This window comes from Octopus sinensis, linkage group LG1 (genome assembly GCF_006345805.1).
Source record: "Octopus sinensis linkage group LG1, ASM634580v1, whole genome shotgun sequence".
Lineage (NCBI taxonomy): Eukaryota > Metazoa > Mollusca > Cephalopoda > Octopoda > Octopodidae > Octopus > Octopus sinensis.
In genome coordinates this window covers 169,748,556-169,773,671 of record NC_042997.1, presented here as the reverse complement: position 1 = coordinate 169,773,671, position 25,116 = coordinate 169,748,556, and the positions used below count along the sequence as shown (strand labels likewise).

At 34.2% G+C, this 25,116-nt stretch overlaps 2 protein-coding genes across 6 annotated transcripts in view; both read right to left on the bottom strand.

The window, feature by feature from the left end:
• Window positions 1-25,116, bottom strand: part of LOC115215175 (activating signal cointegrator 1 complex subunit 3) — a 526,302-nt gene that overhangs the window by 287,851 nt on the left and 213,335 nt on the right. The gene's annotated exons all lie outside the window — the stretch shown is intronic.
• Window positions 11,413-25,116, bottom strand: part of LOC115215190 (beta-1,4-galactosyltransferase galt-1) — a 105,262-nt gene continuing 91,558 nt past the window's right edge. For 3 of the 4 annotated variants that reach the window (XM_036506948.1, XM_029784381.2, XM_036506944.1), the window contains exon 2: window positions 11,413-13,661. In XM_036506948.1, the coding sequence (XP_036362841.1) occupies window positions 11,419-12,906 (1,488 nt within the window). In that variant the 5' untranslated portion in view covers window positions 12,907-13,661 and the 3' untranslated portion in view covers window positions 11,413-11,418. Of the gene's footprint in view, window positions 13,662-19,024; window positions 19,188-25,116 lie in introns of those variants that run through there. The other variant, XM_036506945.1, reaches the window with a different exon arrangement.

Here is a 25,116-nt window from a genome sequence, read left to right as displayed (position 1 = left end):
CTGATATATGGTGATGATGATGATTAAATATATATATAGTGTGAATGAGAGATAGGCTACCTATCTATCTATCTATCTACGCATACATATATATACACACAGCCATTTAAGTAGGCAACAATGGTCTAGTTGAGACATGTTTGTCCTTTTTTCTCTCCTCATCTATTCTTTCTGTAGTTTTGTAGAAGAGTGTATGCTCAAAATGTAAAAGACTTTTGCTTTTGTTTTTCCTGAGCACAAAACCCTATATTGTTATTTTTATCTTCATGTTTTTAATTTTGCACACACACATGCTAATATGTAGAATACATTTACCTTAAACTACAAGCCTATTTATAGATACACACATATACACATACCAACATATACATAAACTTCAACATCTGTTTCACCGTTCCAAGAAGGATGAGCAGATCTTCTGCATAGTGTGTTGATAGTTCATAGGGTCTTTTGTTATCATCACTGCAAGATACAATAACTTTAGATCTGCTTTCACCATTTTGTCGCAAGTCTCCCTTTTCTGTAGTTTCTATTTACTTTTGTGTGACAGTTCTTTAGATAGCTATCCTCCTTTATATATATATTACAAGTCCATAATAGTGCAGTCTTCTCTCTTGCACACTACATTTGATTCTCCTTATGTTCAGTTGTTCTCTCAATTCATTTATGTCCTATTGTCCAAGCACATTAGTTTTACACATCCAGCAGGGCATATACACTTTATTTTTTTCTACTTTTCACAAGTCCTCTGCGTTCATGCACAAGTTTTATGCAACCTGCCCTTCACTTTGAATATTAACAGAAGCTATCAGCTATTTTGAGAGTGCTGCTTAATATTTACTGCCCCCTCTGGATCTGTCATAAATAAAGTATATTAACTGGCTTGTCTGTGATCCCACTACACGTCATGGGTACCCATAGTTTACACTGGGCACATTGTATGGAATTCCTAAATACTCCTTTTCTACATGTCAAGCTTCGACATTTTCTTGGTAGTATCAGCATTCTTGTCTTTTCTTCCACTTTCTAATACTCTAGTTTGTGCTAAATTTACTTTGAAACCTCCAGTTTCTAGGTTTTATTTCTATGCCTGGAATTTCTATTCTAATTATTTTTTTTGCTATTTGTTAGATGTGGAAGAAGGGACAGTGCCCTTGAGCCTTGTGGACACGTCGAGACTGGAGAAGTTGATGGTGATAATGTTCTTTGTAAACTGTTGCAGTTAACATCTGCAATAAAGAGATTCCAAAGAGCTGATATTCTGGAGAGAAAGTACAAGGCAGAGTGGTTAATGTGAGCCTTGGTGTACTGGACACAACAAACGGGATGAGACTGGAGAAATGCGTGCGTTCTGGATGCCTGAGTGGTAGAGCTATGAGACCAGTCAGTTCTGAAGAAAAGGGGTATTATAGCAGCAATAAAAAGGACAGAGAGGAGACAACATAGCTATGGGTCATTAGTGACTGACTACAATCAGCTGAGTGAGTCTTCACTGAATACTGCCCAAAATTTCAATGTGTAGCTGCAAAACAGTCCCAGATGTGAATATACTATTTCACTTGAACTCTGTAGGGTATCAGTAACTGCTGGAGACTGAAATACCATCTGTCCCTCAGAAAAAGGGCTAGTTTTTAGGATGCAGTCATAGCTATGCTAAGGATGTGCTTTTTGTCAGGAGGGATTTTTGGTGATTGTGAGTGCCCAATATCTGGAGAACTGTGAGTGCTATAGCATAATGCCACATATTTAGAAGAGATCTGAAGCAATGGTGTGTCTTAATATGAGCAGTGTCTGAAGTTTTTGCAGTTAAAAGAAACAAAGTTGGCATGGTCCCACTGGAGGATGCTTTCAAGGTCTCTGTTTAGAGAATCAATGTAAATTTGGCATATGGTGTGTAGGTTGCATGTGGATGATGTATGGTCAGGGTAAGTGAGGGAGGCATGAAGGCTTGCATGAAAGTGGGTGTTGCAAGATGTGGTAATAAATAAGTTATTGATGTATAGAAGGAAGAGAGTGGGGGACAGAATTCACTATGAACTGAAGTTGAGAACATCATCAATATAGATTTATATAGATATTTATCAATAATTCTACATTCGCATACTAAATGGAAACAAATTCTCTTCCTGATAAGATTAAGGCTTTTAATTCAATGGAAGGAAGACAGCAGGTGGCCTTAGTGTGACTGATAGAGAAAATGCATGGTTCAAATACTGCAGGCAAATTTCCAACTTTTCCCATCTAAGTTGTATATAACCCTATGTATTATATGCTACTATTTATAGAAGAATTTGCTTCAAGAGAAATTATTTAACTATTAACATAATAGTGGGACCTGTAGAAATTCCACAGAATGAAAAAATTAAGAGAAGCTTTTTAAGAAAGAAAGGATCATTTGCATTTTTGTTTTGCTTAGTTATTTTACTTCCAGTCACAATAATATGTTGTATGATTTTCAAATGTCCCTATTTCTCACTTGCTCTCTACCTCTTTAACAAACTTTTTAACCATGTAATTCCCCTCTTCATGCCTTTAACATTTCTCTTTCTCTCAGAGTGACAGCATAATGCATTGACTGGCTATCTGCTCTCTCACTCTCTCTCACATTCCCTCTTCCTCTCTCTCTCTAACAAACTAAAGTGTGACTAAACAGGTAGAATAATAATAATATAGATTTAGTTCAATAAAAAAAAAAATTCTTTTCACTATCAACACACCACCACCACCATCATCATCACTATAGTTTTGAGTAACAAAGCTCATTTCATTTCATTGCTGTATCTGACAATACAAACGCTATCTGCCTCCCTCAGTCTCTTAATATAACTGCCTCCCTGTCCATCTCTCTCTTTAACCTCATTACCAGAACATTACCCTCATGTAATATTGCATCCGAAAAATCACTTTCTCTTCCTTTCCTTCCCCATCCTGTGTTGTTGTTAGTACTTCTTTCTCCCTTTTTTTCTCTTGCTCTTTGCCTCTCCCTTCAACTAAGCACGTGATGCATTTGACATTATTATAAATCTTCTTCCCCACTTTTTTCTTCTCTACTCACACTCCTCTCCCTCTCTCTCATTTTTACTCCACCTCTCTTACTAACCAAAGTATAACAGGCAAAGGAACAAGCAGATTATTATATAGATTTCACACTGCTGGTACTCACATGCACATACACACACACTATGAAATTTGATTAAAATTTGTCAAATTTGTCCATGACTTAGCAGCTGCAAAATAAACAAAAGAAAAGAAAAGAAAGAAGGGTAAGAAAAAAAAAAGATGTTTGTTCAACTATGAGTTCTGTAGTGGTCAAGAAGGCCCATTCTAGTAGAGGAATATTTGCAATATACTATACACTGATGTTCACCTATACCAGGATAGTTAGGGCGTGATTTGCAAGGTTCCCTCTGGCTCCTGCCATACTTATTCATTGACATTTCAATACCTTGGAACCACTAGGGCAAGAAACTTTCTATGCAGACCTGTCTTGAGTAAGACCACCCCATGAGTTTGGGTTGATCCAAGAGTCTTTTAAGGTTACTTTCAGACTGCTTTTGGATTTTTTACAGGTGCATCAAGACTACACCTGGTATTTGCAAGCTAAGAATAGAAGATTGCTTGTAATTGTCTAGACTTAGTTTCCTAACATGCAGTTGGAACTGCTTGAGCATAACAAATAAACTGGATGCATCTGAGAAATTCTGTATCAAGAATTGTTTCTTGTCTCATAATACTTAGAATCTTCATGAGGCTTTTGAGAGTGTGTAATGGTAGTTTGTGGAGAATCCTAGCCACATATGGTTGTCCACCCATACATGTATGTATGGTGTGCCAACCCAATAGTGTTCTCTCAAAGGAAACATCAACTTTTAAGCTGTTTCAGAAGGAACTGACTTGGGGTCCATTACCGTTTGTAGAGGCCATATCAGATGCTTGTGAAATAACCATTCTCACTAGTTATACTGATAATACAAACGTATTTCAGGTAATAAAGAATCCCAGTAATATTGCAAATCTACAGCAAGACTTTAATGCAATCTATAAGAGGGCCGAAGAAAATAACATGAAATTTAATGCTTGAAAATTCCAAACCCTTTACTATCAGCCTACAAACAATCCACAACCAGGATACATAGGGACCTGGAAGGATAGTAGTTAGAGAGTATAGTCTGTACATAACCTGGGCATAAATTTGTATGTACACATTAGCAAGATGGCAATGATATACAAAAGGATGATGGAATGGATCCTGAGATATTATTTAGTACAACATAATGCTTTTGTGGAAAATGTTTTGTCCTTAGCCATTTGGACTATTACTCATAACTCTGGTCACCAAACAGCATTAAATAAGAGCAGATCTAAAAACAATCTAATGATATAACAATTCTATATTTCTTTGGTGAGGAATTTTATACCATATGGATAAAGATGTTGGTTAATGTGGTGCAGTCACCCAGAAATTTAGTTCAACTCAAGTAAGATACTAAGCTAAATTACCAGACACCTGAAGAAGGCCAGAATATACACAGCTGAAATGTAGTGAAAGAAACAATCAAGATAAGAACACCACTCCAACTGATGCATAATATAATCTAATGATGTTACAGAAAGAAAATTACCTCAGTGCAACAATTAAGTTATGCAGTGATCTTGAAAGACTTGTGGCCACACTTTATTACTGAGAGCTTTAACAATCCCCTTACTGGTGATCAGTGCATAATCTCAAAGGTTCCACCCTCCTCTTGAAAATCAGCCACATACTGCAACAGCTCAGGTTTCAAAGCCCACAGATTTTTAATATCTTACCAAAGAAACAGAAATTTACAGGGAGTAGATATGGATGTATTCAAGAAGTATCTGGATAATCTATTTATAATTCCGAACAAATGAATGTCACTGCAATAACTAAAACTAAGGGTCATAGGATCAAACTCCTAGAAGCTGTACAAATTAAATAGGCAATGCCCTTGGACTGGAACTAGTAAAATAAGATATACAACATATGTACTTCTGTGTTTTTGCATATGCATATACACAATACATATTTACACATATAGAGAATATAGAGTATATCACACACACACACACACCAGGTAATATTATGTCTGATGATACAGTTAGTGCTCAGCTTGACTTCCTGTCTAATCTCCAACTTGAACTGCAATTTAAAATGCAGGAATGTTATAGTTGCCTAAATGAAGATTGGCTACTGGCAGTGTTTCAACTGAATTGGTACAGACAGGCAAACAACTGGTATCAGAATGGTTTATGACATTTATATATTTATGCAATGAATAGAATTAAGATCACAGGAAATCAACATAAATTTGATTCAGGAAAGATCATAATGATTCTGATATTCACTCCTGAAATAGTTATAAGATAAGTCTGTAACATTGGTGACAGTTGCTGTCCATCATAGGTCAATGTTGACATCACTGGTAGGTTCACATGTGGGCTAGAAAACCTGCTCTTGATCTGCTGCACATGCAGTTGCTTGACACAAGAGTGATGCCACTCATATTCTGTCTTGTATTCTCTGTTGTTTTTCTCAAATGTCTGGAATTATGAGCTTCAGTGACTGGTGCCATTCATTATGCCATAGAGCCTTCTCTTCCCAGGAGTCTGGGGAGATGTATCATATGTCTTTTCAGCACATCTCTATATCACAACCTCTGGCCACCACAGTTCTCTCTGCCCTGACACAGTTCAGCACAGAAAACAACTTTGGGAGCCTGTTGCCCTCTGTCTGACAAATATGGCCTGCCCAATGCAGCTCCAATGAGATAATGAGGGCTTTCACATTAACTGTGCCACTGCTGTGCAGGACCTCTATATCAGGATCCTGCCATTTAATATGCAAGATGGAGCACAGATGACAAAGTTGGATTGTGTGTGTGTATATATATATATATATATATATATGTGTGTGTGTGTGTGTGTGTTATACTTATATATATATATATATACATATATATATGTGTGTGTGTATTATACTTATATATATATGTGTGTGTGTGTGTGTGTGTGTATTATACTTATGTATATATATATGTGTGTGTGTGTGTATTTTACTTATATATATATATATATATATATATATATATATATATATATATATATATATATATATATATATATAGATAGATAGATAGATATATATGTATATAGACAGGCAAATAAGTGGTATCAGGTCAGATTATGACATTTATATATTTATATAGTGTATATGGAGAAAAGAATGTTTTAAGGAGTTTAAACAGAATAAATTAGTAAAACTTCAATTCAGGGATGTTCATAATAGTTGTGATATACAGGATGAGCATAAAGCTCAAATTGATGGGCATGTGAAATTACTGTATTAAGTTCATATGAATCTCGTAAAGTACCTTTAATTTTGCATCACTAATGGTGGGAACAATACTAAAAATGTTAAAGTAGTTAAGTAAAATTGTTGACATCCAAATCTGTTTTGGATTTTACCTGTGATGATTTACCTTAACCTACTATATAGTATCAATATTACAGTCATAATTATTCCAGGCTTTCTCGTGCAGCAGACATGTTTGGTCTCATGGTCAATACTTCAAAGACTGAGCTGCTTTACCTTGATGTGCCTGTGGTAGAGGGCCGTGCATTCTGTGGAGAGGAGGAGGCAAGGTAACGCAGCAGTACTGTATATCTTTATTTTTGTTTTGTGGGTAGTATCTTGGTAGCTCCATAAACACTTCTCAAAAGAGCCAAAAGCCTTTGTAATAGACTATATTTACTTCTTGACTCTGACGTCAGAAGAATTAGTACAAGTGGCACAGAATTGGCTGTGTAGTAAGTAGCTTGCTTACCAACCACATGGTTCCGGGTTCAGTCCCACTGCGTGGCATCTTGGGCAAATGTCTTCTGCTATAGCCTCGGGCCGACCAGTGCCTTGTGAGTGGATTTGGTAGATGGAAACTGAAAGAAGCCTGTCGTATATATGTATATATATATGTGTGTGTATATGTTTGTGTGTCTGTGTTTGTCCCCCAAGCATCGCTTGACAACAGATGCTGGTGTATTTACATCCCTGTCACTTAGCGGTTCGGCAAAAGAGACCGATAGAATAAGTACTGGGCTTACAAAGAATGAGTCCCGGGGTCGATTTGCTCGACTAAAGGTGGTGATCCAGCATGGCTGCAGTCAAATGACTGAAACAAGTAAAAGAGTAAAGAGTAAGAGAAAGTCACTGTAATACTGAGATAAGTAGGACATCTTGGTGGGGGCTGGTAAAGCAGCTCAGTCTTTAAAGTATTGACCATGAGACCAAACATGTCTGCTGCACGAGAAAGCCTGGTATAATTATGACTGTAATATTGATACTATATAGTAGGTTAAGGTAAATCATCACAGGTAAAATCCAAAACAGATTTGGATGTCAACAATTTTACTTAACTACATTAACAATTTTAGTATTGTTCCCACCATTAGTGATGCAAAATTAAATGTACTGTAATACAGTAATTTCACATCCCCATCAATTTGAGCTTTATGGTCATCCTGTATATCACAACTATTACGAACATTCCTGAATTGAAGTTTTACTAATTTATTCTGTTTAAACTCCTTAAAACATTCTTTTCTCCATATACACTATATAAATGTCATAATCTGACCTGATACCACTTATTTTCCTGTCTATATACATATATATACATATCTATATATATCTATATACATATATATATATATTTAAGTATAATATATACACATATATATACACACACACACATATATATATAACATGCATATACACATACAATATTATCATCATTATATATATATAAAAATATGCATATATCTATAAATGCTAGCATGGAAGGCAGACATTAAACAATGATGAATATATATGTATATATATATATATATATATATATACATACACATACATACACACATAAACATGCACATACAATATATATATATATAAGTGCATAATATATAATATATAATTCAGCATTATATTTGATTTGGATAAAGATCAGTGAGTATTTGAGGATGGAAAAATCTATTATATTTGAGAAACTATATTATCGCTGGCATGTTTATCTTAACTATCAATTGTAAACTTATAGCAATAATATAAAATGATATTGCAAAATTCAGGAGATAGATGAAAGGCTGTTTCATATTCAGAAGAATGGTTTAACACTAAAATAAAGTCTATGCAAGTTTTCATAAATTTTCCCTTGTTTTGATATTTTAAATTTTGGTAGAAAATTGGTCTGACAAGGTAGAAAATGATAATGAAAGACACCAGCTATAAAATCAATATCAATAATGTTGACATTAGGCAGATATGAAAAATTGTATTTAATAGAATATAGAGATCTTGAGCAAATTTAATTTTAAGGGGTAAAATATTAATACCAAAGTTAATGCTTATGTCACTTAACTCGATAAATCATTAAATAACTGAAAATATATTAACTTTAGGCAAATAATAATAATGAACATGATTATAATTTATTTTTGTTATTATTATTATTAAGGTGATGAGCTGACAAAACCATTAGCACACCAGGCAAAATGCTTTGTAGCTTTTCATTCTCACCTTTAGTTTCAGAGTTCAAATTCCGCAAAAGTTGACTTTACCTTTCATCCTTTTGGGGTTGATAAAATAAATACCAGTTGAGTTGATATCATTGACTTATCCCTGACTCTGAAATTGCTGGCCTTGTGCTAAAATTTGAAACTATTATTATTATTAAGGTGGTGAACTGGCAGAACCATTAGCAGGCTGGACAAAATGCTTAGTAGCATTTCACCCATCTTTATGTTGAAATTCTGCTGAGGTTGATTTTGCCTTTCATCTTTTTGGGGGTTGATAAAATGAGCACCAGTTGAACACTGGGGTTACTCCCTCCTAGCAAATTTCAGGCTTTATGCCTATAGTAGAAAGTTATTATTATTAATCATATTATTAAAGCAGCAAGCTGGCAGAATCGTTAGCATGTCAGGCAAAATGATGAGAGGTATTTCTTCCAGGTATATGACACTGGGGTTGCTCCCTCCCAGCAAATTTCAGGCCTTATGCCTATAGTAGAACGTTATTATTATTAATCATATTATTAAGGCAGCAAGCTGGCAGAATCGTTAGCATGCCAGGCAAAATGATGAGAGGCATTTCTTCCAGGTATACATTTGCCTGTCATCTTTTCAAGGTTGATAAAATAAGTACCTCCCCTAAATTGCTGACCGTGAGCCAAAATTTGAAACCAATATTATTATTATTATTATTATTATTATTAAGGTGGCAAGCAAGCAAAATGTATGGCAGTATTTCTTCTAGTTCTTTATGTCCTAAGTTCAAATTCTACCGAGGTAACTTTGCCTTTCATCCTCAAAACTGCTAGCTTTGTGCCTAAGTAAGATACCAATGGAACAACAGATTGGTAGAATCATTGGAATGTCTGAAAAATGCCTTGCAGTATTTGTTCTGGTTGTATACATTCTGAGTTAAAAATTCTTCCTCTCGGGATAACTTTGCCTTTCATCCCTCTGGGAGTCTAAAATAAAGTACCAGTCAAAAATAAGGAATAATGTAATTGACTAACCAAACCTCCCATCAATACTGCTGACCGTATACCTAAATTTGAAACTATTATTATTATTATGCAAATATGTATGAGAACTGTTCTTTTCTAAACATACAACAGTTTTTTTTTCTTTTTTTTTCAGACTACCAATTTACTAGAACTGAGAAAATGTAAATTTGGAAAATATGAACTTATCTAAATAAATGTTGATACAGAAGTTTAAAATACATAAGTACTTATTGTTGCATGATGATATAATCTAACAAAACCTCTCACTCTCTGGCTCTCACAAATACATACGCACAAATTATATAACAAAAGTCAGGTATGAATACTAATATATAAATACAGAGCAGTCAAGAAATATACAAGGTTGGGCTCAAAAGTTCATAGGTTGACTATGAAGGAGTGATGCAACAGCTGTGAAATCTTGCATGACTTAATTTCAGCTCTTCTTCTTAATAACTGTATTGTTTCTTTCCAGGTCAACTGACATCAAACTGTTCAAAGAAGACTTCAAGAGTAACTGGTAGCGACTTCTGTTGAAAATGGACAACTCTTGACATTGTGCTGTTAGCAAGTACTTGCAGAAAAAGGGTTCATACCAACATGGTTGCTACATTAGGGGATGACGATCCAGCTTTATCAACAGTGCAAAAGCGGGCAGCTGAATTTAGGACTGGAAGGGAGAGTCTTGAACATGACCTAAAGTCTGGACATCCTGCAGCTGCCAACATTGAGGCAAACGTTGATTGTGTTCCCCACATAGTAATGAATGAGAGGTGATTGACTATAAATTAAATAGCCAATGATATTAGCTTATCCCATGAGAGAGTAGAGAATATTCTGCACAATGAGCTTGGCATGATGAAAGTTTCTGCTCAGTGGATGCTGTGTCTTCTGACACCTGATCAAAAGCACACCAGGTTGATCCCATCACAGGAAAATCTGACTTTGAGACAGACTCATCTTGTTTCCTTGGATGTTTTCTAAACCAGGATGAGTGTTGGCATCATCACTTTGAGCCAGAGACAAAGAGACAATCCATACAGTGGAAACACCCCACCTTACCTGCTCCAAAGGTAATTTCATCTACAAGGAAGGTGATGGCCCCAGTCTTTGGGAATACAAAAGGCACTGTGTTTATTGAGTATCTTCAAAAGGGCCACACCATCAATGGAGAGTACTATGCTAACTTGTTGAGGCAGTTACGAAAGGCTATCAAGACCAAACACCTTGGAAAATTGACAAAATGGGTCTTGTTTCATCAGGAAAATGCTTCAGCACACAAGTCTTTTGCTTCAATGGCTGCTGTGCATGACTGTGACTTTGAACTAGTTGGGTACTCTCCCTATTCTCCTGATTTGGCCCATCTAACCATCTTCTGTTTCTCAGCATAAAAAGACACTTGGCAAGGAACCAGTATCTTAGTGATGATGATGTCATATCTACCGTTGATGACTTTTTTGACCAACAGGATGAAAACTTCTTCACCAATGGGATCCAAGCACTGCAACACTGATGGAAGAAGTGTGTAGACTGGAAGGAGAATGATGTTGAAAAATATCTCTCATTTGGTCACGTTCCATGAGTGTATCTTGGTCAGCCAAGGAACTATCCACCCAACCCTTGTATGTCAAATTATATATGTAAAAGCTGTATAACTTTTATATTGGGAAAAACAAAACTATTTTACAAAGAACTGGATGTTTCTAGATTTGAAAAGAAAAGAAAGAAAGAAATAACAAAAACAGCAGATACAAAGCTGTTTTCATAAAGACAGCCAAGTTAAAAATTCCTGTGTAAAATAATTTGCAATAAAAAGAAAAAAGCTATAAAAAATTTAAGCAGTGGAATTTATTTGGCGTATTATTTTTAACTGTGAATCAAAAGCAGTCTTCAAATCATCAAAATATCGGTATATGGCCCTATCAGGTATAAATTTATCACATTTCATGCCATAATTTGAAACACATTTTCTGTAATGATGTAGGAATGCAACGTTTGTGTCCACTCTCAACATCTTGTAATGTTCTTCATTTGGTTTACTTACATGATGTATGCCAACTTCAAATATTTTCAATGGTTCAACAAGTACTTTTGTTCGCACTTGGCTGAACTTAGCTGAGCGCCCAGTTTGGCTCATGGTAAACAATCCAGAAGGATGTGGTCTTCCTGTGGAGGGATCAAAAAATGCACTCCAAAATGAAAATCCACAAACATTTTCACCACTTAGTCTATTAACAAAATCTGTCCATGTTGAACCATTGTGTGGAATGATGAATTCATCAAGGTCATTGAATGCTACCATTTTGACTTGACTCATTGATCGATATAAACAATCATTATGCGCAATCAGTTGACCATTGTACCAAATAGTATTATCATGAATCTCAACAGGCAGCTTCCAAGGAATTATAGTTACTATGTTTTGCTTTTCATAATATTCCAAAACATGAGTTGCAGCATCAGATAAACGAAAACTGTAAAAGTACAGGTGTTGCACACCTAGTAACTTGGATAACTCAATATACTCAACTAAGTGTTCTTGGGATATATTACCAAACAAAGGTGGAATGCATATTCCATAGCTAAAAGGTTGACTATTTGTACGAATCTTTGTAATTGGAATGAATGAACTGTGATTTGTGTCACCATTTTTTTTTAAAGATATACTCACAGAACAGAATAATTTTTGTTGGTCAGGTTTTGAAGATGGTAGAGGGCAAGATATTATATAACCACCAAAATGTTTATTGTGGTTTTCACACATCTGATATACAAGACCATCGGTCCAAAAATTGCCAGGAAAATGACAGAAATATCGCAGTTTATATTTACGTTGAGCTATTATGGTCATGACACGAACAAATGGAACTGAGTGACGATCATCCAAATATGCAGAATAAATAAATATGCCATCTGATATCCGGTGGAATGTGTTGTTGCCAACATTGGAAGAAGATTGATAACAGTTTTTATAATTGGGTGCATGAGTGATGTTTATATTTTTGTAAGGTAAAGTGAAATTAGGAGTGTTTGCTTGAATATGGACATGTGGTTTTGTGGAGATGTTTCTAACATGCAATTCCATTTTATTTTTCAATGAGGAATGTAATGAATGGGAAATACTTGTTGCAGAGGTGTTTTTTTTCAAGTATAAATGAACAGGGTTTCTTTTGAAAAAAACTGTTTTAAAACGGTTATCAAGTTGCTGTTCAAATTCTAGTCTACCATGGAATAAGAAAACAAGTGATAAATAAATCAGACCAGAAATAATTATCAGTTTACGATTGACAGACCGTAACCTTTGTAACAAATTGAAAGGCATGGTACCAGCTGAGACACAAAATCTGAAACTAGAGCTAATGAAATAAATTAAATAGTATCAAAGAAAAGTTGGATCCCCTGAACAGGTGAAGGAAAGCTACTAAATCTCATAAATCAATTTAGTTAATACTGAGAAACATATTCATGCCTGAGGTGATATTTAGCATGAAAACATGTGGGAAGTCTGAGATAACACAAGAAAACATTACAAGATTAATTATAGAGAAAATAAAAAATATTTGCAGAAAACAATATGAGATCAATAATAAAATTTGTTGATTATCAAACAATATTCAAGTTGGCTAATATTTTAGGGATCATTTCCTTAAACAGAAAATAAAAGTTTAACAATAGTTGTTAGGTAATATTTACAAGTTCTTTAAATATTCATTGTTAAGAATTAACAAGAAGCTATTTTAAAATCTGACTAGTTGATTTGTTTAAGATCCAAGGGAGGAGAATTCTCTTTTTAAACAGTGGAAAATGCATGGAACTGCGGGATAAAATCTTAGGGCAATTAGTTCCATGTTGTAATTTTAAAGGGAAGTTTGAAGTTGTACAGTATCCCATTAAAGGTGCAGCATGATGATTATCAAATTCAGATCATTCAAACAATGTATCACAGGTAATTTCATAAGATGACAGCACAAATTTCATCAGAGGCTGAATGCTTTATTTAATGACACAGTCTCTTATTTTCACAATATTTTTTGTCTTCTGAGTGTCTGCCAGCTTTACAGTAAAGCATTTGATTAGCTGCAATAGAAAGAAAAGAAAAAAATTTATTAGAAGAGATAAAGTATAACAAAGTGCTAAATTTATGATAGTCTCAAAAAAAAAAAAAATAATGCAAACATTAAATACAAAACAGATAAAATACAATAGGTGGCAAATAATTTTTGCAAAACAAATATAAGAAATAGTTTAATTTCAATTAAATTTTTTAAAAACTAGGTCAATTTCAGTTAAATTTTTTTCCCTACAACCATAGCCAACAAGTGACTGACAAACTAACACTTTTATAATCATAAGCTGAAATAAAATTAATATTGACAAATTTAGTCATCAAATAGTTGTTGCAAAATGAACTGCAGCATGATGAGAAATATGTGTAAGTGCTTTTTGTACCCAATAGCTACAACAGTAACAGCTTCAGTACCAACAGTATATATATTTCCTTGTGAGCACATTTATACAGTAGCATAGATATTCTAGAGAATATCCTTTTTCTTTTATATATATGATAATATAAAAGATCAGCACAAGAGATTGATAGACACATTGGCGAATTTAACTGAAAAATTTGTACATTTCAAATTAATTTTTATTTTGAAAGACCAGCTGTATAAAAATATGAAAATAACAGAACTGTAAAGCTAAAAACTTATGTGCTGTCACCACAAATGTCAATGAAAGGTCACCAATACTCCAAATGACTAATAAATTGATCAAATTTTTAAGCAGGCAATCAATTAACTAATTTTATTGTGGCTGGAGATAGTCATTCTCTTTTAGAGCCTTATTACTTAACGCACTCACTGGTTCGGTTTCCACTCATTTACTTTTTTTTTCCCTAAAATTTTCGTTGTCTTGCAACCTCTATTGTAAGACACAATGAAAATTTTAGAAAAAATAAATAAGTGTGTGGAAATCGAACCGGTGAGTATGTCAAGTAATAAGGTACTAAAAGAGAATGGCTCTCTCCAGGCACAAAATATGCTTCAACATGCGAATTTACATAAAGAATATTGCAAACCAAATACAAAAACGAAATTAGTTAACTAGTTACCTATGTTCTCCTACTCAAGGTTGGGATGTTTTTAAGAGACATGGATAAGCAATACATTTTATTTCTATTGGAGCAATCATCATCATCATCATCATCATCGTTTAACATCCGTTTTCCGTGCTAGCACAGGTTGGTTTGAACACAAACATGTATACATATCATGTTTAAGTGTACTGCATTAATAATCTGGTTAGGTTTATCAGTATAAACAGATTAAGGAATAATTAACCAGAGAGGTTATATAATTGTCACCTAAACTAAGTTGGTTTTATTATTTAGTAATTAATGAGATTAAATTGATAATAATTAGAAAATAATGTGCAAATACACATATATAAAGACATAAATACCTGAGCAAGATCATAGAAATAAATACCAGCAAACAAGTTATATTTATGTACAATCATACATGTACAAAAATACATTCATACGCACACAATTATACAAATACAAAAACACATTTACAAATACATACATGATTTCACATAAATATACAAGATAAAAAGTATCTAAGTTTGCAACACCTTAATTTTTTTCTTCTCATGGGCTATTATTTTTTTGAGAGAACTAGCGATAGTGTGTGAGACGTTAGTGGAAAAATCTATTCTGCATTTTGCCAAAGGAAAAGGTATTGTGTCAAAAACTATGTTAATTGTCAAACTTGTAATTGTTTGCAAAATATTTGCAACAAGTTCTATTGAATAATATGCTACAAAAATCTTTTATCATTGTCCCATACTTTTAATGTAGATTTGAATTTGTTAAAAGCAACATGCCCATGATCTTTAACATTTGACAGTTGCAAAACGTGAAAAGGATAAGTACTTGCATATCAAGTTTTGTTGACTTATGTGGAGAACCATGGGGAAATTGGGGTGCTGATATGAGGAAGTTTGTTGGTATGTTATCCAACGACACACTGATATGAAGGGATTTCTCAACTCAAATAATGCTCTCTTGGAAGTCATCTTTGTGAGCTATACATTGAATAAAAGATTTATTTTTGTAGACATTGGCCTTCAAAGAAATGATGAATTAGTTGTCTATAAAAATTCAAACAGGCATACACTAAATACACTAAGGGAAATCTCATTCAACATTTAGTACTTCGGCCTCATTCTGTACTTTGGCCTTAAATATAACAACAACAAATATAGTCATAGATAAATTTCAGAAAACCAATTGAAAAGCTCACTTATATTGATACAGGTTGATGCTACCCAATTATAGGATTCAAAAATTCTATTAATAGTATAAATGAAAGTATTATGTATTTCTGAAGAAATCTTTGACAAGTCAGCCCTTATTATAATGATGCCTTAAAAATGAGACAAGGTCAATTATACTCCAACCCAGATTCACCTATCAGATAAAGAAAAGGTACTGAAATATAACTTAGCTTACATCCTCTTACCAGCTAAACATGAAGTTCTATACAATAAAAACCTTTCTAAATTGAATCGATAAACACTTCCCTGCTAGCTCTACATACATAAGATGTCAGGTATAACTGTTAAGTAAATTTTAATAGCAACAGTAAAATGAATAGTATATGCCATAAACTAATCACACCTACTGAGACCATATCCCTTATTGCCATCATCCTTTCTTCCTTTCCTGCTGGGTAAGCCATATCTCCTCAACATAAGACATCTGTTCCTCTTTCATATTTTATTCTCCTGACGGCTGGTACAGAGCTACCTCCCTCAAAACTGCACCCTCACTCAGTTGTGGGTTCTTGTCTTGTGAGTTCCTTGGTAACCTTATTAGTGTTGGTACCATGAAAAAGCACTTAGTACACTCTGTGAAGTGGTTGACATTAGACAGAGCCTCCAGCCACCTAATTAGATAGAGCAGTGGTTCCCAAACTTTTTTGAGTTGCGACCCACAATTTATCACACCAGTTTATGATGATCCACTTATAAGTCTTGAACTATCTCGATAGACAGCAGTTAATCAAAGCTAATGCGTTAATTTTATAACTTTTTGTGACCCACTAAGATTCCGTTCGCGACCCATCTGTGAGTCGCGACTCATAGTTTGGGAACCACTGAGATAGAGCTTCCATCAAATTAGACACTGGACCCAACATAGTCTGGATCAGTAGATCCTGTCAACCTGTCCACTTTATGCCAGCATGGAACACAGACTTTAATGATGATGATTAAGTATGTGTACATATGTATTAGAATGAATATTTATAGTATCCATTCATAATATGTAATCATTTCACAAACATAAATTCTGATATTCATAACCTCCCCATTTTCTGTTATTGATAAAGTCCTTAAATTGGACATTCCTCAACAATTAACTTTTTTTTCTTTTATATTTTTTCTTTTTATATTTTTATATTTATATAAATTTACAAATTTACAATAGTGAAGAATTAAAAACATATCTACCTCTAACAGAGTGAAGAGAAAGGCATAATCTCTCCCTATATAAATGGCAGTTTGTCTGTCTGTGTGTCTGTCAGGTTGTACCCTCACCCTGACCACGGCTTTCAACCGATTCTGATGAAACTTGACACGGGTCGAGAATCTAAGCTTTTTATATGCAACACATTTTCTACAGACTGTCTAGGGGACGCAACTCGACCTTTTTAACTCTCGGAACACGTGGGGTAAGTATCCAAAAATGTATAAAAATGTACAAAAACGGCAAAAAAGCGGGCAGCAATGTGAGTGACAACGAAAAAGTCAAAAGTGACCAAACTGAACAAACGAATGGAAAAGGTTTTTTGATGCACACGACAAAAGCGGTTTATAATAAACCAAGAGTTTGCAAGTAGCGTCCAAGGACCCTTAGGGTACGTCAAAAATTTAAGGTAAAACGTTTGGGGTGGTAGTTATAAAGAAAGTGTAAACAAAAATAGTATTCGAATAACTTGCGGCTGCAGCAGCTATTAGCAGAAGTGGGGGTAAAGTCTCGAATGTAATTTCTTCCTGGTAGGAATTGGTTGGGTTGAATTATCGATAGCCGTTTGATAGTTATTTGGGAGTGAAGAGAAGACATTGCAACCTACACATGCGCCTTCGTTCCCTAGAGGGAAAGGACTAGATTGGGATTAGTCGTTGCCTACTAGGGGCTCTTACATACCCGGGCAACGCCGGGCTATGCTGCTAGTATAAGAATAAATCTAATAATCATTATTTTATAACCCAAAGTCACATGTTAAAAGTCTGTTAGATTTACTTTCATCACAGATGACATTTTAATGAAATGGTACAGATATTGATAACAGCGCAAGTAATTTTGGATCTATGTATATACAGAATTCTTTGTTTCAGTCACTGTCTCCCTTGCCTTTTAGTGTGTGTGTATGTGCGTGAGAGAGAGAGAAGAAAGAGAGAGGAGGGTGTTCAGAAATACAGAAGTGCAGATCAAAGAGGCCAGATAACTTTTCAGCTTGTATACTCTTGAAATTTAAACTCAGGTTTCATTTTAAGACTGTTCAATACTAAGTCTACTATATATAAAAGTAAACAAAGTTTCCTATATTTTAACATTATTTTATCATTTTCTATACAGTTAAGAAAAACATATCTGAAGTTATTACTGATAGCAAAAGCATACCTTTGCTGTCGGTGATAACTTTAGATACAGTGACTGCACAGAAATTAATGAATAATGAAGAATGTTTTTAAAGAGGTTAATATTTATCAACTGCCTCAGATCAGAGTTTACTGTTAAAACAGACTCATATGTAATGAGTCTAGATTTACTTGTACTATATTTCAGAAAAATAAACAATCTTTATTACTTCCAAACCATTTCTTTAATAAATATATCAAAAAACATTACTTTTCCTGTAGGAATATAAGGACAAAGTGAGCAAGCAGTGTCAATAATTTTAGCCAACTAAATATCAAATCTTATTACTCTGTGTGTATGTTATTCTAGTCTAGTTCAATTTCAAACTAAAACTTTATAACACACATATTTATGCATGTCCCTATAGTGGTTAAGAATCCTAAGCTGATAAACTATTCGAATTTCAATCTATCAGAGAGTATATCCTTACATGCAGAGTTAAATATGCTCTTAAGACATCTTTAGTGAAAATATTGTCTAAAAAACATAACTCACCTTTTAATGATTAAAATATATAGGTTATTTTAGTGTAATATATTTTACTTTATATGTTATAGTGAGGAAATGAGATAAAATAAAATATGAAAATCTGGGATCCATTTCATAACTTAAAAAAACAAACTGAAAATACCTTTACTGCATATTATTGAAATGGACAAATACAAATCAATAATGTGTGATACAAAATGCATTAAATATCATAAAATGGCAGAATTGAGATTTCATAACATACTGATAAACACAGGTTGGTAACATCCATAGAACACAGACATGGTTCTTTCCTGGCTTTGTTCTTTAATTTTTCTTTGATTGTGTTTCTGTATAGTCACATATGTTTTGACTTCTTTCAGATTTCTTTCATCAATTCTTTTTCAATGTTTTAAAAATTGCTATACCCATACATAACTTCTCACAGTTATTACATAAAAAAAAGGATAACAAATAAATTTTATCTGCTTTTCCTCTTGCCATTTGATATGTTGTGCATTCTGTAAAAATCACTCACTATCAAACTAAAATCTAGTAAAGTTGAAAACTTTATTACCAAGGTGTAGGTTAAAACAAGGCATGATTGTAGTCAAATTTCAAGTATACACTTTATTATATAATTCACACTAACACTGATTTGAATTCACCTCCATGTACTGAATTGTCTCAAATATTATACAGTATTCTAACTGCCTTTATATAGCTACAAATAAAAATTAACAAATTCATAAGAAGCTTTAATATCAGCTTTTCTAAGCTTTGGTTTAAACAAAAGGTGGATAATTTGTGATCTAAATCAGCTTAATATAGCTTAATACAAATTATATTGTTGGAAAACTAAGCTAATATGATTGACTCTGAAAATAATATTGGTGAACATGTATTTTTAAAAGACAGATGCTCTAATTTGCTTGTTTTAAAATAATCATACCCTCAGCATAACTTTCTAAACTTCAGCTTATTTGAATTTCAAGTATTTTAGATAATTATGAGGAAATATTTTGAGAAAATAATGGAATTTACAACATAGTAACAATAAGCTGATACAGCTGTGTCTGGAAACTTAGCTTAATCAATAACATAATACTTTTTGTTCTAATAGATAAGGGCAAGTACTTAAACAGAAAGTTTAATTGATGATAGCTTAGCCAGGAGGAAGAACAGTGTGAAATAACCAGTAGTAGTGGCAGCGGCAGAAGTAGCAATCGTCAATGGAAGTAAAATCAATTGATATTTAAACAAGAAAATATGTAACACTTCTTTCCCTTTTATTTTGGCCAAATCAAATTAAATAATTCACAAAATGTATAGATTTACAACAAAATATGATGCTAATAAATGAAAGTCTCACTTAAAAGATGTGCATGTTCTGCAGTCACACTTAAAATTAATCACCATAAATGAAAAATGAATGTAACATCATTTTAAACATTTCCGCTCCAATAGGAGAGATTAGAGATGTAAATATTAACTAAAAATATCTTCCACTCCAAACAGCCCAACATCAGTTATATGGTTTGAACTGATGACTGTTGGACCCTAACTGCCAGAAGACTAATATATTTAGAGAAAAATGTCTTATCTAAAAGCACAATATGTTATGCATGATTGTTTTAATCAATAAACTCAAACCACTGCAGCCTTATCTTATCTTTCTCAGAGAGCAACCAGTAAATAATCAGGCAGTAAGAATACTGGCAGTAGAAAAATGTTTTTTCAAGTGTAACACAATAACAATAGTAGAATCTGAACTTTTTTTTCTTTCTTTTAGCTAGATGCTCAGAGCCTCCCTAAGAAAACATTATGCCTAACTCAATCAATTAATCTAATAGATGTTAATAATAGATTCAACATATACAGTTCTTCGTATATGGAAAATAAACATGAAACTCTGCTCTTGGTGATGTCAATTATTTGATTGATTGATGTGCTGTCTATAATGCTTCAGTAGATACACAAAATTTCTGGCAAATCTGTTAAAGTGAAATCAGCACTTAAATATTTGCTTTTTGCATTCATTATAAAACTATATGGCTTCCTTGATGAAAGAAATATTTTTAGATCCCAATTAATTTGAAAGGAATATCATTTACTTTCATAAAAGATTCTGAGTTAGCTGAAATGATTGTTTACTATTCTACTAAACAATAAAGCACTTTCTGAAAATTCAGATTTATAAATTTTAACTTGAATTCAAATTTGCTTGTGAACAAAAAACTGTCTTCATGTAAATTGGGTCTCTAAATGTTAAAAACGCAATGAAATACTCTACATAAGTACGTTTCATTTTCTTTGAGTGGGATCCTCTATTACATCCGTCTTCCAAATCAAGTACAGAAATCTACACTTAACATGTAATAACTTCATATATAATATACACATAGATATATTCATTATCGTTATATGTGTGTATGGGTGTGATCATTTGATATTTAATACTAGTAATAGTAGTAAGGTGGTGAGCTGGCAGAATCATTACAATGCTGGACAAAATGCTAAGCAACATTTCTTCCAACTTTACATTCTGAGTTCAAATGCCATCATGGACAACTTTTCCTTTCATCCTTTCAGATATTAATACACCAGTGATCTGATATCACAAATACACAGACACACATGTACATGCTCACATATAGTGCTGGCATAAGACCATAGAGGCCCTAAACACTTAAAAGATTTTGGTGCCCCTGTATATATATATATATATATATATATATCTGTAATTCAAAATATAAACCATAAAGTAAATATTTATTTTTCAAAGTGAAGCAAAACTAACCATAAGATGGAAAATAATGTTTACTTTGTATTCATCCACTTGATATTTAAAAAAATTTTCTCCATTTTTTTTAATTGCAAAAGACTTTGATTAGATCCTTGCTATGAGACCATGAACACTTCAAAATTACATTTCTAATCATATACTCTCTTTACTCTTTTAGTTGTTTCAGTCATTTGACTGCGGCCATGCTGGAGCACCGCCTTTAGTCGAGCAAATCGACCCCGGGACTTATTCTTTGTAAGCCCAGTACTTATTCTATTGGTCTGTTTGCCGAACCACTAAGTGACGAGGACGTAAACACACCAGCATCGGTTGTCAAGCAATGCTAGGGGGACAAACACACACACACATATATATATTTATATATACATATATATGACAGGCTTCTTTCAGTTTCCGTCTACCAAATCCACTCAAGGGGCATTGGTCGGCCCGGGGATATAGCAGAAGACACTTGCCCAAGCTGCCACGCAGTGGGACTGAACCCGGAACCATGTGGTTGGTTAGCAAGCTACTTACCACACAGCCACTCCTGCACCTATAAACCATTCTGATTATTATTTTAACAAGTTTAAAGAGATTTCTTTTGTGCTGCAAACCATTTACCATTTCTGAGGTGTCCTATTTCCCCTGATGCCTTAAACATATGCATATTTTACTTAATGGTTAATCCAGCGCTGGGTGCGCCTAATGTGTGTGAATGTATGTGATTTGTGTCAGGTGTATCTGCTGCATATGTGGATGTGTATATCTAGTACATGCATGCATAGGCGCAGGAGTGGCTGTGTAGTAAGTAGCTTGTTACCAACCACATGATTCCAGGTTCAGTCCCACTGCGTGGCACCTTGGGTGAGTGTCTTCTGCTATAGACTCAGGCCGACCAAAGCCTTGTGAGTGGATTTTGTAGATGGAAGCTGGAAGAAGCCTGTCGTATATATGTATATATATATGTGTGTGTGGGTGTATGTTTGTGTGTCTGTGTTTGTCCCCCTAGCATTGCTTGACAACCGATGCTGGTGTGTTTACGTCGCTGTCACTTAGTGGTTCGGCAAAAGAGACCGATAGAATAAGTACTGGGCTTACAAAGAATAAGTCCCGGGGTCGAATTGCTCGATTTAAAAAAAAGGCGGTGCTCCAGCATGGCCGCAGTCAAATGACTGAAACAAGTAAAAGAGTAAAGAGAGATTTAACTGCTGTGTGTGTGCATGTGTGTGTCTATGAGAGAGCATTGCTGATATCAGTTTATTGGTGTATGTATGTACCTGATGTGTGTGTGCGTACATGTGGTGTGTGCACGTGAATGTACATGCATATGTGTGCATTTGTATCAGCTGTGTGTGTGTGTTCATTTTACAACTGAGAGGTACAGCTGGTCAGAAGTTTATCTATTTATATATCTGGTGAATGTGTATGAACATGTATATGTCTCTGTTGTGTATGTGAGTTCACATCTTGCATGTGTGAATAGAAGTGTGTATCTGGTGGTTGCACATATGGGACAGCAGTGCACATGTGCTGGGGTATTGATCTGCTGTATTTATTGTCAATTAGTTGTGGTAGCAATTTGGAGGGAATGACCAGATCTCTCATTGGATTAAGATTTGTTGGTGCTAGGTAAAGAAAGAATAAAGAAAGGCTAGATGATCTGCATGAATAAATCTGTGGCCTGTACAAGTAACAGGGGGTTAAGTAACCTGCCCTTGTGTGTGGGGTAGCAAGACCTAAGGTGATATATCTGAATTATTGTCAGTTAGTGGCTTGAACTCCACTAGCAGGACATATCTCTGGTGGCATTATAGTCCACTCTTCCTGTTGATGGATACTACAGATTGGTAGAGAAAATATAGTCTTTCGTAAAGGCAGAGTTGGTAATTATTAGCCCTGGTGCCCTATCAGTGATACACCATTTGATATTGGAGGAGTTGTTCCTATCCCTGCATTTGGAGGACAACTTGTGATGCCATCAGATAGTGTGAAGGTGGCTCTATAGACCACTGCCTTGAAGGGCAGGATACTCCAGGAGGGCAGCTGGTAGCATTTCAGAAATTATAGATAGGGGTATGTGTATGCTTGCATCTATTGTAGCATGGAATGTTAGCAGCAATGTTGTCTAAGCAGAAGTAACTAATCTTAATGTAGTAGGGTTTGAAGAGCTTATAGGACTTATGGTCTGTAGGGAAATGCTTCTTGGTTAACAACAGGAATCTCCTAGCAATGTTGGTAGAAACTTTTAAGTTAAATGGAAGGTGAAACAGATTATCTTTTGCTTTTTGGTTATCTTGGAGTGGAGGGGTGGGGGGATCTTCCACATATTAATTTCTCAGTGAATCCACTCCTTGCTAATGCCTAATTGTAATGAGTGGTAGCTGTGTTAAAGATTTCTCTGACTGCTGAAAGGTTACAGGTTCTTTTACTGATACTTGAGACTAGATTTCTAATTACAGCAGAGATGTGGTTAATATATATGGTTTCTTTGTTGGGCTTCTCATGTTCTACTGATTCAACCCTATTTCCTGATAAGATACTATATATTTTTGTACATTAACCCTTTAGCATTCAAACCGGCCATATCCAGCCAACATGTTCTACCAATTCTATGTTAGAACTGGCCTGATCTGGCACCCTCACACCTATCCTACACTGTTATTCTAAAAATAAGCAATCACATCATGAAAGTCCCTTAGTGACAAGATAATGCAGGATTACTTCAAAACAATGTGAATAAATAAGCATTATGTTTGATAGTAATCTGAATGCTAAAGAGTTAAATACATTACTGACAGACCTATGGAGATGTTTTAAGTTACCACCATTAACTGGAATGAATCATTTATCATATTTGATGGTGTATATTATGTATTGAAGCCCAAGCAAACAGTCCAGAATGTTACAAGCAAATCTGAAACCACTTGCTGACTAATATTTCTCCAAACTGTTGATTGCTTTGAATAACTATATCTTCTCCTTTGCCCAAGTAATATTGCAATAATTAATCAAGTATCCTTATTTTTTTTTAATTGATGCAACTTTAATTTAAAATCCAAAAAAAAAAAATTCTTATAGAATTTAAATCTGGTTGTCCTGAGACAATTTATTTTGTACAGTACTAAATTCTTAAATTCTTAAAGTTAAGCAATAGCTGTTAGTGAATTGTTATGGTCATTATTATATCTTCATAATAGACACCCCTACCTTAAGTCTTTTCATTGAAGCTGTACAGAAATTCTTTTTTAGCAATGCTTACAGGGTAGCATCAATATCATGTAACAGTGCACAGTGAAAAATATGCACTGATGCTCATTATAAACTGTTATTTCAGTGCACTTGGAAGGTTTACTATAATGTGTAAATTATTACAATAAATAAAGATCATAACAGTATAGTGTAGATACTAAAGACTGGAAGACTCATTTATCCACAATGATTATGATTAGAAGAAAAGTATCCAGAAGACTATTGTTTAGAAGCTGAAAGTGGTAGATTAAACTGGAAAGTATAGTGCCAGCAGCAACAAGAATTGACGGGGTCACAAAATTATCAGTGAATGACAAAAG